This window comes from Salvelinus alpinus, chromosome 5 (genome assembly GCF_045679555.1).
Source record: "Salvelinus alpinus chromosome 5, SLU_Salpinus.1, whole genome shotgun sequence".
Classification (NCBI taxonomy): Eukaryota; Metazoa; Chordata; class Actinopteri; order Salmoniformes; family Salmonidae; genus Salvelinus; species Salvelinus alpinus.
The window spans coordinates 74,941,459-74,960,846 of record NC_092090.1 but is presented as its reverse complement, the minus strand read 5'-3'; the positions used below and the strand labels follow the sequence as shown (position 1 = coordinate 74,960,846).

The window sequence follows — 19,388 nt, the reverse complement described above, 5'->3', positions numbered from 1 at the left end:
GTCTAACTGCTTTTCTTTATCTTGGCCAGGACGCAGTTGTAAATGAGAACTTGTTCTCAACTAGCCTACCTAGTTAAATAAAGGTGAAATAAAAAAAATAAAAAAATATAAACTACACATTGAAACATCCAGCACAAAGCAGAATGTTTAAAAAATACTTTCTTAGTCGCCAAAATACCAGAGCCCGACTGGGCAAAAACTGGTTGAATCAACATTGTTTCCACATAATCTCAACCAAAAAAATCTGTGATGACATTGTATCACTGTGGAAAACTGATTGGATTAGCAAAAAGTCTTACATTTAAGGGCATTTCGTCTTTTGTTCACCCAACTTTTTTTCCCGATGAAGTCACATTAGTTGTAAATCAAAACTAGACATTGAACTGATGTCTGAATCCAGTGTGGCATGTCTTTAACATTCAAATGCACTTCCAATTGCGGCAGTAACAATATCACTTCCATAGAATTCCAGCCTAGGTCTTTTTAGTATCTTTGGCAAAGCAACATTAACATTTAAAATAAAAACCGTAGCTAAAAGTATCTCCAGCGTATGCTTTTCTGTGTCTGTGCATTTGGCCTCCACCGTTCTCATTCCCTAATGGAGGATGGAGGACTAAATACTCAGAAATCAGCCAGAGCTGGCTGAACACATTCCCACTCCTAGAGTGCCAAACACAATCCAGCCTAATAAGGCAAAATCAGCTGTGATATCTGGTGAAAAATCCTGCTCCAGAACCTTGCTGCTTGCTGTAATATGTTTACTTTGAACACCCCACACATTCTTATCTGATTACAAGCGTGCAAACACCATGGATGGGATTCCTCCAACAGTAAACTATAGAATAATTAAATAAAAACAGACACAATTTTACTCATCTAAATGCAATATGCAGTATATGAGTAATATATATCTGCAATGCTCATAATGTCTGGTTTTAACCATATATAGGGTTGAAAATCCTAGATCAGGGCTGGATTAAGTAGAAGGCCTGGACAAGAGAGGAGATGAGAGAGGAATGTCAAGGCCTTTTTGCAATTGCATTTACTCAACTCCTGCATCCTCTCTCCTCAGTCCTTTCTGGCCTCTTTTTGAAAAAGGTCAATGGTAATCAAGGAGAGGCGGTGAGGAGAGGGAAATTGGACAAAAATGGGATTGTATAAAAAAAGACTCTCCTTCTCCAATCGCGCATCATCAGGCAAATTGTGTTTACAGGGTGGAATCCCAAAATAAATGTATAAAGTGATAAAAACAAATGTAGCTAGTGCAAGAAATGTTATAGATAACAGAATAAGTAACATATCATTTTAAAATGTTTTCGGAAAAAACAAGCTGATTCAAAGGGGCTGTGGCAAATTTCAAAACTCTTCTTTGAAGAGGTAGGATACACTTAAGCTTCCACGCCAAAAGGAGGCTATCGAGGAGGGGAGAGGACGGAGGACGGACTTTTTCCCAAACGAGAAAAGGTCCGTGAACTTCACTTCCGAGATATTTATTGTACTAAGGATACCATGATTAAGTCACATATAGTTTGGAGTGCTCTATTCAACCTTGGACATTTGTCACAAATGCAATATATTTTTCCCTACATCCGCACCGAGCTAAAGGCTAGCGCTGCCGCTTTCAAGGAGCGGGACACTAATCCGGACGCTTATAAGAAATCCCGCTATGCCCTCAGACAAACCATCAAACAGGCAAAGCGTCAATACAGGACTAAGATTGAATCCTACTACACCGGCTCTGACGCTCATCTGATGTGGCAGGGCCTGAAAAATATTACGGACTATAAAGGGAAACCCAGCTGCGAGCTGCCCAGTGACGTGAGCCTACCAGACGAACTAAATGCCTTTTATGCTCGCTTCGAGGCAAGCAACACTGAAGCATGCATGAGAGCACCAGCTGTTCCGGAGGACTGTGTTATCACACTCGCTGCATGGCCAAGCACGACTCCAACGCCATCATTAAGTTTGCTGACGAAACAACAGTGGTAGACCTGATCACCGACAATGATGAGACAGCTTATAGGGAGGAGGTTAGAGACCTGGCAGTGTGGTGCCAGGACAACAACCTCTCCCTCAATGTGAGCAAGACACAGGAGCTAATCGTGGATTATAGGAAAAGGAGGGCCGAACAGGCCTCCATTAACATCGACGGGCTGAAGTGGAGCGGGTCGAGAGTTTCAAGTTCCTTGGTGTCCACATCACCAACGAACTATCATGGTCCAAACACACCAAGACAGTTGTGAAGAGGGCACGACAACGTCTATTCCCCCTCGGGAGACTGAAAAGATTTGGCATGGGTCCCCAGATCCTCAAAAGGTTATACAGCTGCACCATCGAGAGCATCCTGACCTGTTTCATCACCGACTGGTATGGAAACTGCTCGGACTCTGACCGTAAGGCGCTACAGAGGTTAGTGTGTACAGTCTAGTACATCACTGGGGCCAAGCTTCCTGACATCCAGAACCTATATACAAGGCAGTGTCAGAGGAAGGCCCAAAAAATTGTCAAAGACTCCATTCACCCAAGTCATAGACTATTTTCTCTGCTATTGCATGGCAAGCGGTACCGGAGCGCCAAGTCTAGGACCAAAAGGCTCCTTAACAGCTTCTACCCCCAAACCATAAGACTGCTGAACAATTAATCAAATGGCCACCCGGACTATTTACATTGACACTGCTGCTACTCGCTGTTTATTATCTATGCATTGTCACTTTACAAATTACCTTGATTAACCTGTACCCCCACACATTGACTCGGTACCAATACCCCTGTATATAGGCTCGTTATTGTTATGTAGTTTTCTTGTGTTACTTTTTGATATATATTTGTTTACTTAAGTTTATTTTGTAAATATTACTTATTTAGTAAGTAACTCTATTTCTTGAACTGCATTCACAGTAAGGTCTACACTTATTGTATTCGGCACATATGACAAAAAAACTTTTGATTTGATATAGTTCCGGTGAAGGGAAATCTTAACACTACAACATACAATTACATTCTAGACGATTCTGTGCTTCCAACTTTGTGGAAAAAGTTTGGGGGAAGGCCCTTTCCTGTTTTAGCATGACAATGCCCCCATGCACAAAGCGAGGTCCATACAGAAGTGGTTTGTCGAGATCGGTGTGGAAGAATTTGACTGGCCTGCACAGAGCCCTGACTTCAAGCCCATCGAACACCTTTGGGATGAATTAGAACACTGACTGCGAGCTAGGCCTAATCACCCAACATCAGTGCCCGACCATTTCGCTACACTCGCAATAACATCTGCTAACCATATGTATTTGACCAATAAAACTGACCTCAATAATGCTCTTGTGACTGAATGGAAGCAAGTCCCCGCAGCAATGTTCCAACATCTAGTGGAAAGCCTTCACAGAAAAGTGGAGGCTGTTATAGCAGCAAAGGGAAGAACAACTCCATAATAATGCCCCTGATTTTGGAATGAGACGATCGACGATCGTTAGATACAGAGATCAGTAGAGACATGTAGACTAATTAGATTGTGTTGAGACAACACACTACTTTGCAGAGAGAGAGAGAGGAAGACGGAGCTGGTGTTAGTTACAGGGACAGTGGATGATTATGTAGTGAGTCAGAATAGTGTTAGTCAGCATGGGGTCACTGAACTTCACCACACCCTGCTGCTGACTCCCAGGAAATCTATGGGACTTTTCCCTCACGGCCCAGAATAGCAACCGCGTAACTGAATAGAAAGGAGATGCTCAAATACAGTCCATAGGTCACATCAATAGATGTGTGTAGTCGGCGAAGATCAAGGGACCGACCCAATAACGTAAGGTTGCTGTACGTAACCCTGGTTCTATGACAATATGAGTGAGGTCACTTACTATGGGTTAAGCCTTCAATGGATGTGGTCAATAAGGAACTCCTATCATACAACGTGTGTCGTAGACAGACCTCACACATATAAATCATAGAACTAGGATTACGTTAAGTAAATCATTTCAAATAATAATTTGGTCACTCAGTATGGGATATGGAAAACTCAAGTAGCATTGGTGTACTCTCCAAAACCAGCTAATCAACCCTCAGAGGCCCCAAAACTAAGCAACGTACGTGCCAAAGAGGGTGCAGTGACGTCCAGTCGGTAGAACCTCATGAAGGTATGGACGGTGCCCCAACATGCTAAATTGCTGATGTCTTGCACAGAGATGCCTTTGAACAGTGCCCATGACGCACCCATACCTCTGGTGGAATGAGCCCTTAGGGATGATACACCCTTGCTTTTCTAATCATTTATAATAGCATCCGCTATCAAGTCAAATTGTATTGGAATTAAGAAATATATAAATATTAGGACGAGCAATGTCAGAGTGGCATTGACTAAAATACAGTAGAATGCAATATATACGTATGAAATGAGAAAAACAGTATGCAAACATTATTACAGTGAATAGTGTTCCATTTTTAAAGTGACCAGTGATTCCATGTCTATGTACATAAGGCAACAGCCTCTAAGGCGCAGGGTTGAGTAACCGGGTTGTAGCAGCGATGGTTGTTTAACAATCTGATGGCCTTGAGATAGAAGCTATTTTTCAGTCTCTCGGTCCCAGCTTTGATGCACCTGTACTGACCTCACCTTCTGGATGATAGAGGGGTGAACAGGCTGTGGCTCGGTTGGTTGATGTCCTTGATGATCTTTTTGGCCTTCCTGTGACATCGGGTACTGTAGGTGTGCTGAAGGGCAGGCAATGTGCAGACCTCACCACCCTCTGGAGAGCCCTGCGTTTGCGGCCAGTGCAGTTGCCGTACCAGGCGGTGATAGTAGTGGAGGTGTTGTTTCCTACCTTCACCACCTGGGGGCGACCCGTCAGGAAGTCCAGGACCCAGTTGCACAGGGCAGGGTTCAGACCCAGGGCCCAGAGCTTAATGATGAGCTTGGAGGGTATTATGGTGTTGAAGGCTGAGCTATAGTCAATGAACAGCATTCGCACATAGATATTCCTCTTGTCCCGATGGAATAGGGCAGTGTGCAGTGCGATGGCGATTGCATCGTCTGTGGATCTATTGGGGCGGTAGGCAAATTGAAGTAGGTCTAGGGTGTCAGGTAAGATGGAGGTGATATGATCCTTAACTAGTCTCTCAAAGCACTTCATGATGACAGAAGTGAGTGCTACGGGGTGATAGTCATTTAGTTAAGTTACCTTTGCTTTCTTGGGTACAGGAACAATGGTGGTCATCTTGAAGCAAGTGGGGATAGCAGACTGGGATAAGGAGAGATTGAATTTGTCTGTAAACACTCCAGCCAGCTGGTCTGCGCATGCTCAGGGGACACTGCTAGGGATGCCGTCTGGGCCGGCCACCTTGCGAGAGTTAACACGCTTAAATGTCTTACTTTGGAACTATCACGGAGAAGGAGAGCCCACAGTCCTTGGGAGCAGGGGTGTCTGTGGCACTGTGTTATCCTCAAAGTGGGCGAAGAAGGTGTTTAGCTTGTCCGGAGCAAGACGTCAGTGTCCACTCGTGTCTGAGCCGTTGAATTGTGACTCCACTTTGTCTCTGTCCTGACAGTCTGCCTGTTCGATTGCCTTACGGAGGGAATCACTACACTGTTGGTATTCAACCATATTCCCATGCCGTGGTTAATTGCGGTGGTCCGTGCTTTCAGTTTTGCGCAAATGCTGCCATCTATCCAAGGTTTTTGGTTTGGGTAGGTTTTAATAGTCACAGTGGGAACAACATCCCCTATACAATTCCTGATGAACTCAGTCACTGTGTCCAATGTGATGAACGCTGGTGAGAAATGGGCCTCCCTGCGTGGGAGAGTGCCCAAGAGTTAAAGAGCTAGTCGCTTTTCTCAGGGCTCTCGTCGTAAAGCCTTTACTGGACAGCAGTGGAGGCTGGTGGGAGGAGCTATAGGAGGATGGGCTCATTGTAATGGTTACAATGTAGTAACTTGAACGATATCAAACACATCAAACATATGGAAACCACATGTTTGACTCCGTTCCTTTATTCTATTCCAGCCATTACAATGAGCTCATCCTCCTATAGCTCCTCCCACGAGCCTCCACTGCTGGACAGAGAGGAAAAGGGCACAGGGTGAAAAGCTGATAGCTCCAAATAAAGGCAATGATAAGCTCTACTAACGTTAGGCACAAAAGAGGGGTTAGGTTTCTAGTTAACCTTGGATATCCCCGTGGTAAAACTCAGGCAAGAGGGGTGAACTGACAGTGTGTGCAGCTCTACCGCTCGCTTTGCGGATTTAATGGCTAAAAGTAAGACAGTTTTGAATGAGAGAAGTCTCATATCTGCACTTTCCAGTGGCTCAAACAACGACTGAGACATAGCCTCAAGTACAACAGATAGATATCCACTGGATATCATAAGGTGAATGCACCAATTTGTAAGTCGCTCTGGATAAGAGCGTCTGCTAAATGACTTAAATGTAAATGTAAATGTAAATGTAGATAGGTCCCAAGTTGGGACTAGCTGTTTGGACAACGGGCGTAAGTAACGTGCACCCTTCATAAAACAACAGATAAGGGGATGTTTTCCCACTGTGTCATTGTTGAAGTCTACAGTATATGGCAGGCAGAGATGGAGGCCAGAGACTTTAACAGTGGAGTAAGCCTTCTCCCTGTCCAGAAGACCCTCCAGTAAGCAAAGTACCTCTGAAACAGAACACTGAAAGGGAATTACCCGTTCCTGCTCGCGCCATCTCTCAAACAGACACAACTTGATATCATACAGTGAGCGCGTAGAAAGGGCCCAAGTGCTTTGATTAATTTCAACGACCCTAAGCAGTAGGCCTGTCGCATTAAGATTCATCCTCTCATGGGACAGGCCCGAGTGCCAGGGTGTCTAGATGAGGATGGAAAATCTCCCTGTGTAAAATAATCTCTGCTAACCACAGCCGTCCTGGCCATCGGGGGGCTACCGGGATAAGACAACCTCTGTTCCCTAACTCTGGCTAGAGTGGGGAGGTACAGACTCAGAGGGGGAAACATGTAAAGCTGTCCCCTTGGCCATGGGTACGCTAGCACATCCACCCCTAGTGGCACATTGTCATTTTCCATTGAAAATAACAACTGGCAGTGTGCATTTCTACGCAATGCGAAGAGATCTAGGGACGACCGTCCTTACAGTATTTCTCCCATATTTGGGCCACTACAAAGGGCTGAAGCTTCCAATATACAGAAGCACTGTAAGCAACTCAAGGTAGTTTATGTGAGTAACACGGAGTTGTGGAGGCCACAATCCATTTACTGCTCTGCCCTGTGACAGAGGCGTCTGTCGTCACACCCTTTCCTTGCAGACACTACCCCTAGGGGAGTGCCTTTGACTAAGATCAAGGGATCCCTCCAGTGGCGAAGAGCCGAAACTCATGGTAGGGATGCTTTTATCTGGTGATGGAGGTGACGAAGGCAACGCAGACGTACGAACAGGGCCCATTGCGGAATGTCTCTTGTTGTCAGCCACTACAGCGGGACTATTGATATGGTGGAGGCCATCAAACCCAATAAACGGAGACACGTTTTTGAGCGTGACCGTATGCCAAAGTCTGAACATGGAGATGCACTGGCAAAACGCAGTGACTCGCCTTTCCAATAGGGTGGCCTGGAACAAAATATAATTTATTCTGCCCCCCAGATATTCTATGATCTGTGTGGGCACCAAACAGCCCAGATATTCTATGTGCTGTGTGGGCACCAAACAGCCCAGATATTCTATGTGCTGTGTGGGCACCAAACAGCTCTTTATCTGATTGATCCTGAAATCTATCTCTGTGAGGAGGGTTGCAAGGATAGCTGTATTTCTCACTGCTTGCTGCTTTGTCTGGGCACAGAGCAGGTAACCGTCTATGTAGGCAGAGATTCTGAGCCCCCTGGACCTCAGAGGGGACAGTGCCACGTCCACACATTTGCTGAAAGTCAGTGGGGCTAGTGAAAGGCTGATACTCATAGGGCTGGCCCTGAAAGGCGAACCTGAGAAATCTCCTGTGTGCTGGCAAAATGTTGATTTGAAAATAGGCATCCTGCAGATCAACTGTAGTAAACCCTTCGCCTTGACGAATGGAGCAAGACAGCACGTTGTGCATACGGAACGTGAACTTTTTAAAATAGCTGCTAGGGACCCGTAGGTCCTTTTGTGAACCAAAATGTAACGAGTGTAGAAGCCTAGTTGGCTTTCTTCTGCTGGTATTGCTCTGATAGCCCTTTAGGTGAAAAGAGAGGAGATTTCCTGCTCTAGTATTTGAGCCGAGTCGCGGTCGCTACTGACAACACCACTCTGACAGGAGACCACCTGTTTTTATCAAACTTAAACCTTGGTAACCATGGGCAAGACTGCATATTTGCACCAGTTCTCCACACTTGTGGCAAAATGGCTACGGACCGTAGCGCCCCTCTGGTGGCATTATAGGGATTCACCTTTTGGTTATACTCATGTTCTGTGCCCTTGGCAAAAATCTTGTGTGCAACAGTGGTATTTTTTTATTGAAAAGGCAGTGTTTGTGCACGGAACGGGTACAGTGCTTTGTGGCAACTGCTCCTCAGTGCTTAATTTGTACATTGGGAGGTGCCGGAACAAAAAGTGAGTACGAGAGGGGGGTGACCTGAGGAGCTCTGAGGTACCGGAATGCACAAAGAAAATTAAACATTTAAAATATAGCATTGCATGCATATAATCACATTTGCGTAGTGGCATAAAGCAGTGGAGTAGAGGCACTTATGGAAGTTGCACACATGGGGAACATTTTTAGTAGCCTAGGGTCTGGGAAACGTGGCCTTTTCTAAACGCATTTCATGCAATTGTACAGAATTTTACATGACTGGAGACTTTGGGAGGATCTTTTTAAAAACCTTTTGGAGCTAAGATAGGCGATTTGCATGAGGTTGTAAGTAACAAGAAAACTTCCCAGGACATAGACATATCTGATATTGGCAGAAAGCTTAAATTCTTGTTAATCTAACTGCACTGTCCAATTTACAGTAGCTATTACAGTGAAATAATACCCTGCTATTGTTTGAGGAGAGTGCACAATTTTGAACATGAAAAGTTATTAATAAACAAATTAGGCACATTTGGGCAGTCTTGACACAACATTTTGAACAGAAATGCAATGGTTCATTAGATCAGTCTAAAACCGTGCACATACACTGCTGCCATCTAGTGGCCAAAATCTAAATTGCACCTGGGCTGGAATAATACATTATGGCCTTTCTCTTGCATTTCAAAGATGATGGTACGAAAAAATTACAAAAGAACGGTTGTTTTTTTCTTTATTATCTCTTACCAGATCTATTGTGTTATATTCTCATACATTCCTTTCACATTTCCACAAACTTCAAAGTGTTTCCTTTCAAATGGTACCAAGAATATGGGTATGTTAGATTTGGGTATGTCATTTTAGCCGAAAATTGGAAATCCTTAAGAGGTTTTAATACAGCAGAAATGATCGAAATTACAGGCTACTTTGACACTGACAAACTGAGAATCTGAGATCAATAAAAACTACCTTGTCTTGAATCCATAATTAGCCTAAGCTTAGGTGTGTGGAGACGCATATTGTAAACTACAATATGAGGAGGAAATTGTAATCCTAAACATGCTTTCCAGTTTCAATGACTCACCCGATGATGCACGGCTTACTCGCCGGTGATGGCCGATGCGCTCGTGCCAAAAGGCAATCTCTCTTGTTTTACTTTGTAAAACAATATTTGGAATTTTATATAATATTTTGGCAGTCTCTACAGACAGATTAGTCTTCTCTTTTCAGCAGGAGCCATTTCCTTTCTAAACAGTTTTTTTCCCACGATTGTATTTGAAATATTGCCAAAGGCCTGTTTTGTCTGCATGCTGTTCACTGACAGATTTGCCGTGCGTTCCCAACTGTAAACTGTGCCTTGTTATTGGGCTACACACAATCCACAGCTAGACACATGTTTTAAAGAAGCTATTGATAGTCTGTGGTTATATAATATGCCTTCTCGTGGAGTAGTAGGGTATTCTGAATTATTTCATTTATTTCTGAACAGACAACAGTAATTCTATAACTTTAGAAAATGTATTTTAATTTATCAGTGGTGCTGCTGCTCCTCCAGAACCCTTCGCGCGTTTATGCTTGTATAAGGAAATAAATGATGAAGTGCGATGAGAGTTGCAGGCTCATGTCTATCAGAGCAGAGGGAGGGAGATATATAAAGTGAATCTCATTCTAGTTCTGTGAGAGATACAGGCACACTTCTAACATAGCCACTGCCACATTGGTCTCAAACAGCGGTTACAATGTTGCGCAAACCAAATCTACATTTTCATATTACGCTTTTGGGGGAGGGGAGGGGGGTATTAATCAAGAGGCAACTCCAATGAACTTGTATCGTTCAAATTTGTATATTGCTAAATAATGTCACAAGAGGTACTGGATCCGGCCAAATAGGTTCCGGAACAAAACAGTCCAAAACGGAGAAGTACTGGATCCTGAAGAGAGTATTCAGAAGTATTTTGACCTCATAAGGAATAACCAAAGTGAGGTGAGATGGAGCAACAGCGCGTTAGAAAGGAGCGGAGTCCCTCCTATTAGCTGTCGCTCCTGTCTGTCTACGGCTTTGCGTGAAATTAGTTCCTTATTGACCACGCCCGCTACCCATACTGAATGACCGAGCAATTATTTGAAATAGAACTTACAACAAAGCCATGACTATATTAGCTTTCATCTTCGCCGATAACTTACAGGGAAACTTTTAATATATTAACTCTAATCTGGAAGCCCAAAAAATAACTTATTACAAGAAAGTGTTTCACAACAGGATTTCTCTCACCAGCTGTGTTTTTGAGTCAAGTGTTGCATCAGGATGATTTTATGAAAAATTAGTTGGCACTCTATGTTTCTCTATGCATTGTCACCCAGACCTCTCCTCCTCCTGTCTGTGGTAGGAGGTTTTCTGTGACTGGGTCCAGCTCTAATCTCCTCCACTGCATTGTTATCCCAGGAAGTATGGTTGTCAGGACAGCCACAAATGACACCTTATGAGTTGTAGAACCTCTGCTACCAACAGTATCCACCACAACAGGCAGCCTGCCAGAGCCCCACCTGGGTAGAGGGAGTGTCTAAGGCCAGGTGAAGTAACAATAGCAAAACTTTCCCTTATATTGTCCTCATACCAAACATCATGGGAATATGTTTCAGCTTGAAAGAGAATGGGCGGAACTCAACAATTGGTACAGTGATACAAACATTTGACATGTTATGTGACATAAATCCATCATAATGAGGTGTATTACCAAAAAGTACAGTACAAGGTAGTATCATAGCTTCAGTATAGTGAATTGGTGTGCAAAGTCACTTTATGGATAACTCGATTTGACCCTTAAAAAAGTGCACACAACTAGCCAAACGAGTGACATCCTCTCTATTGATTGTATTTCTATGACTGACCTCCTCCATTGGTTTCTGTGTGTAGGGCTGTGCTGAGCAGAAAGAGCAGGTTAATCATTGGCTCCATAATGTTGTTCCCAGCCATGAGAAGTCCTGCTCAGAGTTAGACTAATAAGGACACAGACCAAAACACAGACATGTTTGCTTAAGGTGGTGATTTTGTTTGTAGTGCAATACAGGTCCTAAAAACTTCTGGCCTTTCCTTAATATCAGGCTGCATAACATCCCTTCATCTCTATCCTTTAATGGAGATGCTTCATTTTTGGGGGGAAACAACATACTCATGTCTGGCCTTCCACTACTACTCTCCAGATGAGTGGGAGGCAGGTAATGCCTTATCACATAATCTCACACAATGTAGTAAATTCAAGGGGATAAATTATGTAAGAAAGCAATAAACCTGAAATGATCATTAGTATGTTTTTACTTGAACAGGATGTTAGAAGATAATCACAAACAATCTGATCTTTTTCAAAAACCTGAGGGCTGACTGATCATCAGGTTGTTATTATAAAGATGTTCTCTAAAGGTTAATCACACACTCCTCCCTTGTCTCCAGACTGCAACTTGGCACATGTGAACACATTGCCATAGACCATACAAGGACCTGGACCCGGCCTGTTTATTATATGCGCTTATTGAGGGATACACACATTTATCAGAAAGAAACTATTCTGTCTCCTTGTATGGTGCTCCCTCCCCTCAGCCTGCTGCTTGGGGGAGCCAGGGCTTCCATGTTACTTGTCAATAGAGACCCTACACAGCCTCACTTTGAGGCGGCCAATAATAATATGACTGCTGGACTAGAGAGGGATTGGAGATTTCAGGGCGGTTACTGTACTCACATTAGAGCTCACGCAGTGCTATGCAAGGTAGTTCAGCCCTTACACAACTACAAAAGAACAATCACAACCTTACACAGTGTAGGCAAATATGCCATCACAGTGCACACAAAAACACTCACACAGCCATATGGGTAGCTTTTTGTATATATGCAAAGCAGAGTGAGTATAGGCTGTGGTGATGGAGCAAGAGATCTCAGGAGAGCTCAAATAGGATCAGTGCAGGGTATAGAAATCATCCTGACATCCACAATAAGCCCCAAGATGAAGGGTGAACATGTCTGGAGCCAGAGGGCCAAGGAGCCCTGTGTTAAGTGCAGTGTCCTAGGGCATTGTCCCTGACAGGGATATCTATTTCCACACCGTTAATAAGGTAGCCCCCATGATTATAGTACAGTATACCCAAACCCATGGATAGAGCAGTGAGTAGTGACCATAATAACACAGCCCCCTTCTCTCATTCCCATCCTCTGTGTTCCTGTAATGTGGCAGGGGTGCATCAGAGCTGCCCTCTCCTCCACTCATTCACAAACCACAACTAAGACTGTTTCTCTAGGACAGTTCACAGCACAGACCTCATCACTGAGGGTAGCAGAATAAAATAGCCTTCTTCTGTCCGAATGAGACAACTTCAAGTACACTATACTGTACTGGATCTCGCTGTGTGGCCATCCTCTCAGTTTGCGTCTCTTTAAAAAAAACACTGACAAATTCCTGGGAAAGTCTGCTGCACTAATCCTGTGAAGCAAGCAAATAAGCCAGGAGCACATAGGCAAACAGGCAGGTTACTCAACCCTTCAATAAAAACAGAGCAAAGCAGAACCTACCACAGCCCCATGATCACATAGTAAGTTACTGTGTAAAATATCTGGCTATGTTGAAAAGTGTATCTAAAGTTATTTCATCCTACTTCCTCAGCAGGGGAAAAGTTTAGGCTACTCACCTCTGATGAAGAAGACCAGGGAACAACACACCTCTCAAAGTTCTATCTTCTCTGTGATGCATGTAAGCCCAATATGTTGTGGGCAGTCCCACTCTACTACCTCGCTCGCTCACTCACTCACTCACTCACTCACTGCGTCTCTCTCTCTCGCTCTCTCTCTCTCTCTCTCTTTCGACTACCTCCTCGTGTGAAGGACTTCCCGGTTGACAGGCATTGCCATGGCAACCCCTGGACCCTGTTCAAAAGGAACCCTCCTCTTGGCTTGTCAGCGCGGAGCTTCTTCAATGAAGAGTGCTCATCGTAGTGATATTTCACACAGTCCAGGGTTAACCGAAGGGGAATGCTAATAGTTAATCACCTCCACCTCCCCAATACCCCACACTGCATCTCTCTATCACCCACTCTCTCTTTCTCTCCCACGACTCCCTCTCTTTTGTGCTGCTGTTTGTGTCTTTTCTGGGGGCACATACAGGCTAGGTCTCTTTCCAGTTAAAGAGAGACGGGAGTGAAGAGGAGGGGAGAAAAATAACTCTCTCAGTCCAGGAGGGTTCTCTGAGGGTCCCCTGACATCATTAGTCTTTGAGGGGGTCAACCCCCATGGATCGCACTGACACTGGACCCACCACTTGACTCACTCACTCAGACACAGAAAGACAGATAGACATACAGAGCTTGTCTTTCTCACATCCCCTGCCCTTCCCCAGATCATTTATATCCAGCTACAACAGCTTAGACTGAGGGGCACGATGACTAGAGAGAAACTATATGTGAGGGGAGGTGAATCCATTTGAATTTGCTTCAACCACTGACAGCTGATATACAGAATAATCCAGACATTCTGTATTCAGATATCTAGATTGCCTTTCATAATATGTATCCCTTGGAGCACACAGACCATAGAACAAGTACATGAGAGAATACAGTAAACGGAACTACACAGTGTTAATGTACAAGCAGAGTGAAACACATGCTCTCAAATTCCTCAGTTGTTCTCTCTACCATACATGGCAAATTAGAACTAGGTTTTCCAGGTTGTCTGCAGTGTTTGCCAATGGAGAGAAACAGGATAAAACCTGAAGATTTACATGCTGACATAACTGTTTCTGTCTCATATGTCTCAGGTACTGAGTTAGCCTTTACATGTTTCACATTGCAGGTACACTCACCTTTATTGCACTTTAACCTTTTAACCAATCAGACCAGCTAAAAACTAGAAATTATTTTGTGTGTGTGTGTGTGTGTGTGTGTGTGTGTGTGTGTGTGTGTGTGTGTGTGTGTGTGTGTGTGTGTGTGTGTGTGTGTGTGTGTGTGTGTGTGTGTGTGTGTGTGTGTGTGTGTGTGTGTGTGTGTGTGTGTGTGTGTGTGTGTGTGTGTGTGTGTGTGTGTGTGTGTGTAAGCAAGCCCCATGCCTCGGACAGTTTCAGGTTGGAATCGAAGGAGTCAGCTCTTTTTTAATAATTCAGCGGTCTGGCTTGGGACAGTGAAACTCAGGCAAATACCAGGCAGTGTCCACTTACTGAGTCTGCACCGCTGCTCTGGAGATTGTTTTTGCCAAAGGAAAATTTGGTTTTTCACCCCTAGAAGAAGGAACGCTTCTGGATAGTTTGTGCTGTAGTGGAAGAGGCTATAGGGCCCAGTTAGAGCCGTCAGGCAGGCACAGTCCCCCGCTGTGACCCAATCCTACACCCTGTCACTCTGTGGCTCAATGAGGTGCAAGAGGTGATTGCTGCTTTGGCCGAGGACCCAGCACCTCTCTCACAAACACACTCCCCCCTCCCTCTCTTCTTCTCTCCCATACACATTTCTCTTTCCATCACTGTCATTTTGTCTGTACCTCCCTCCAGTGATAAATATTATATTTGGAGGGATGGGAACTGTAGCCTGTTTTTTCCACTGTCCCGCCGGGTCCATAGTGTGGTATTTGTAACAGTGATGGGATTCTAATGAATCAACCCTAGCAACTCTCAGCTCTGTGCCAGACTAGTAAATCCCGCCTAGCAACGTTCAAACACATTCAAACCCTGTTCTGTCTCTGTGGTATGTTCCAATATGTTCAGTATGTTTCTATGAAGCAATCATACCCATTGCATGGGTCATTAAAATCCCATGCAACAACCAAAGACCATACCAAGTGAGGGAATACATCATGACATAAAGCTCTGTTACATAACAGTCAACTACCTAACTTGATGATGGCTAACGGCTGGGTACTTTTTCTACTGGTTGGGGAAAACATTTCCCAGTGAAGCACAAAACTATCTCAACATTCATCATGCATTTGGAAACAAACTGCCTATTAAACAAGCCATTTGGTTTCAATCAAGCATTCAGATTTTAGAGAGATTTAATAACTAAGAGTATAATGTAACTAAATATTGCTTAACACTGAAAGACATCCAATAAAGTGAAAGAACTGTCAGTTCATCTGTTTTTCTTTCTTAGGTGACCTTTGCCTACATCAGGGGGTTCCCAACCTAGGGGGCGGGACCTTCCTTGAGAAAAATGTAATAATAATACTCATCATAATAATTCGCAATTGTTTATACCGAGCTAAAACTATGCATAATTCCACAATGCTTTAGGCTAGAAACAAGCTGTAAAATGCCAGAGAAAGACACAGCTCTGATGCACTTGGAAATATCATTAAGAAGCTGAGCTATGACCTAAATTCGAGGAGTAAAATAAATGCTTTGACTCTTGGGAAGTAATCTTATATAATGTGTGACTCTGTCACTATCAATTGATCTAATCACTTTCTGTAAAAGAGAATATGTATAATTAAATTGAAGGTTCATTTAAATTATTATAATAAAACATATTAGGTAGCAGAATATTATTTGGCGAAATTGGGTCCGAACTTGAATTTCCTTGTCTATTATTAAAAGATGTAATGAATCTTGTTAAACTATGTAGAATTGCAGGACATTAGCTATAAAACAACAACATTTCCTAGGTCCCTCAAATTAAACAAAATCAAGCTTGTGGTGTTTTTAACATAGGCTAACTCAGTAAGCAATAATAAAAAGGCGGGCCTTGGGAAAAAAAGGCTCGGAACCGCTGGCCTACATGATCATCACCGTCACCCATACAGCCAGATATACACAGTGACAGTGTTGTTAAAATGCCTTTCAGAAGGACACAACAGCACCATGGGGGTTGTTTGTTGCTTTGCATGTAAACACCACTCTGGTCAGCGGTTGGTGCATCCCACAACCGTATGAGCCATACAGACTGATGATGAAGCCAACCATTCCCATGCGTACCTCTGCCTATATTAGACTCTCCTCTGGGGGAATGCTTGTCTCCTCTGGTATGGGAGGTAAGCTATGATAAGAACCCTCTCTCTTTCAGCACCAGAGCTCACAGCCCTCATGCACCCTGAGTATCAGAGTAGACGAATGGACACATGAAGATATGCTTGTCGTGGATGTTGGCCCAAAGAGGAAATCCATTTGGAGCTAACCCATCAAGGTTAGCTACTTCCAGTATAAAAAGCCCAGCTAAACAAAGACAACAGGGATGGTTTAAAATACAGATGTGGGATCTTCATTTGAGCCAGTTTGCTACAGCAGTAAGGTAGTCCTGCAGCAACAGGAAATGTGAATTATTATGTGGATTAAAATTAATAGACATTTTTGTAGGGGTTGATACATTTTTCTCAGCAACAAAAGAGAGATCAAATGAAGATCCTACTGTACTTCTGTCCTTGTAAGCCCTTAGATGGGTTCAGTTCCCTTTACGTTTGGTAATAAATGTATCATGATAAAACACTGATGTGTTGAATGAATTAACATATTAACGTATACAGTATGTACAAATGAACATGCACAGTATAACCAGAGGTGCAGTACTGAAGTGGTTACATTCAGCATAGCTCTCAGCCCAAAACAACAGCCACAACATCAGAAACCTGTCTTTCCGTGGAGGAGGTCTGATTCCTATCTGCTCAACCAAAGACAGATAGCTCCTTCCTAAGACAATGTTAGAACCCTACAAGAACTATTCGGCTGCAACTCAACTGTTGCACAACAATGTTCAGACAAAAAGTAATTGACACGCATGGAGAACTAAAGATTAACACAGTTCAAGTGTATAATCCGGTCATTACGCTCCTGATCTCTTCAGCCCTCTAGGTGATAGAGCCAGAGTGAGCGGGAGAGTCTGACGACATGAACTGTTTGTGTTTTAGTCTTGGCGTGGAGCAGCAGAGACAGACAGAGAGAGTCGTACTTACAGATCAGTGCAGCGCAGGCCGAGTAGAGAGGTCTTCTTGGTATAGTACAGAGGGAGAGAGAAAGAGAAGGAGGGAGGGAGAGAACCACTGCTGCTGGCCAACAGGGTGTCTTTTATCTTCTGCGAGTGACTCAGCTTGTGTGTGTGTGTGTGGGTTTTGTGTGTGTGCAACACCCCTCACTCCACTCTACAGCTCATCAGGGACTCCGTAATAGTTTCCATCTGCAGCTGGAAATAATAGAAATTCCCATGCAGGCACAGCCTCAGTGGAACCGCCCTTTTGTTTTTCATGAGCAGGAACAGAGGAGGCCATTTTCACATCAACCTAAATATGCAGACTTGTGTTTGAGATGAATCCAGTAATAGTGTGGTGCTCCATTCAGAGTCCGAGGCCTATTTGAGAGAAAGATATGCAGATTTGCTAAACTAAACTGTAAAAAAAGGCCCTTCCTTCCAGCCAATCAGGGTGCTTGAATTGACATTTGGACTTGGGCTCCGCCCACTCTAGCTCAGAGAGTTTTTAGTCATCAACAGAAAAAGACACAAGTTTGGTTTGCAACCAAGCTTTAAGTGTTTATTCTAAAAGTGGCTTTATATTGTTGGGGGTTGTTTATGATTAGTGCATGCTACTGAAACCTTGCTAGTGTTAGTTATCTTGTTACATATAACTTAATACCTGTGTAACTAATGCATGCCATCTCCTAAGTACAGAATTGCCAGTTAATCATTGCTTGGTTGTATTTATCATTATGTGCATGTTACTATTACAGCAAGAGAGTGTGCTATATGGCAGTTTAGTAAGTAAGTTCTGGAAGATTCTAAGCGGCCTGATGCGCATGCGCACTTGATTTATGGCCAACCAGATAATCAATCAATCAAATCTATTTATAAAGCCCTTTTTACATCTGCAGATGTCACAAAGTGCTATACAGCTGCTGTTCCTTCACGCTGCGGTCCATCTCATCCCAAACCATCTCAATTGGGTTGAGGTCAGGTGATTGTGGAGGGCAGGTCAATAACACAATAGAAAGTCAATATACAGTGTGTGCAAATGGCGTAAGGAAGTAAGGCAATAAATAGGCCGTAGTAACGAAGTAATTACAATTTAGCAAATTAACACTAGGGTGATAGATGTGCAGATGGTGATGTGCAAGTAGAAATACTGGGAATACTAGTGTGCAAAAGAGCAACAAAGTAAATAAAACAATTTGGGGATGAGGTAGGTAGTTGGATGGGCTTTTTACAGATGGGTTGTGTACAGCTGCAGCAATCGGTAAGCTGCACAGATAGCTGATGCTTAAAGTTAGTGAGGGAGATATAAGTCTCCAACCAGCGATTTTTGCAATTCGTTCCAGTCATTGACAGCAGAGAACTGGAAGGAAAAGCGGCCAAAGGAGATGCTGGCTTTGGGGATGACCAGTGACATATACCTGCTGGAGCGCGTGCTACGGGTGGGTGTTGCTATGGTGACCAGTGAGCTGAGATAAGGCGGGGCTTTACCTAGCAGAGACTTATAGATGACCTGAACCAGTGGGTCTGGCGACGAATATGTAGTGAGGGCCCGACGTCGAGAGCATACAGGTCGCAGTGGTGGGTGGTATATGGGGCTTTGTGACAAAATGGATGGCACTGTGATAGACTGCATCCAGTTTGTTGAGTAGAGTGTTGGAGGCTATTTTGTAAATGACATCGCCGAAGTCGAGGATCGGTAGGATAGTCAGTTTTACGAGGGTATGTTTGGCAGCATGAGTGAAGGAGGCTTTGTTGCGAAATAGGAAGCCGATTCTAGATTTAATTTTGGATTGGAGATGTTTAATATAAGTCTGGAAGGAGAGTTTACAGTCTAGCCAGCCACCTAGGTATTTGTAGTTGTCCACATATTCTAAGTTAGAACCGTCCAGAGTAGTGATGCTAGTCGGGTCGGCGGGTGCGGGCAGCAATAAGTTGAAGAACATGCATTTAGTTT

At 43.7% G+C, this 19,388-nt stretch overlaps 1 protein-coding gene across 4 annotated transcripts in view; it reads right to left on the bottom strand.

Moving 5' to 3' along the window:
* Window positions 1-17,572, bottom strand: part of LOC139576786 (vinexin-like) — a 51,423-nt gene extending 33,851 nt beyond the window's left edge. The window contains exons 1-2 of one of the 4 annotated variants that reach the window (XM_071403244.1): window positions 13,190-13,279; window positions 11,405-11,512 (exon numbers count right to left, since the gene is read on the bottom strand). In XM_071403244.1, coding sequence (XP_071259345.1) covers window positions 11,405-11,413 — 9 coding nt within the window. In that variant the 5' untranslated portion in view covers window positions 11,414-11,512; window positions 13,190-13,279. Of the gene's footprint in view, window positions 1-11,404; window positions 11,513-13,189; window positions 13,302-17,423 lie in introns of those variants that run through there. The other 3 variants (XM_071403243.1, XM_071403245.1, XM_071403246.1) reach the window with 3 other exon arrangements.
* Between the last annotated feature and the right edge of the window lie 1,816 nt (window positions 17,573-19,388).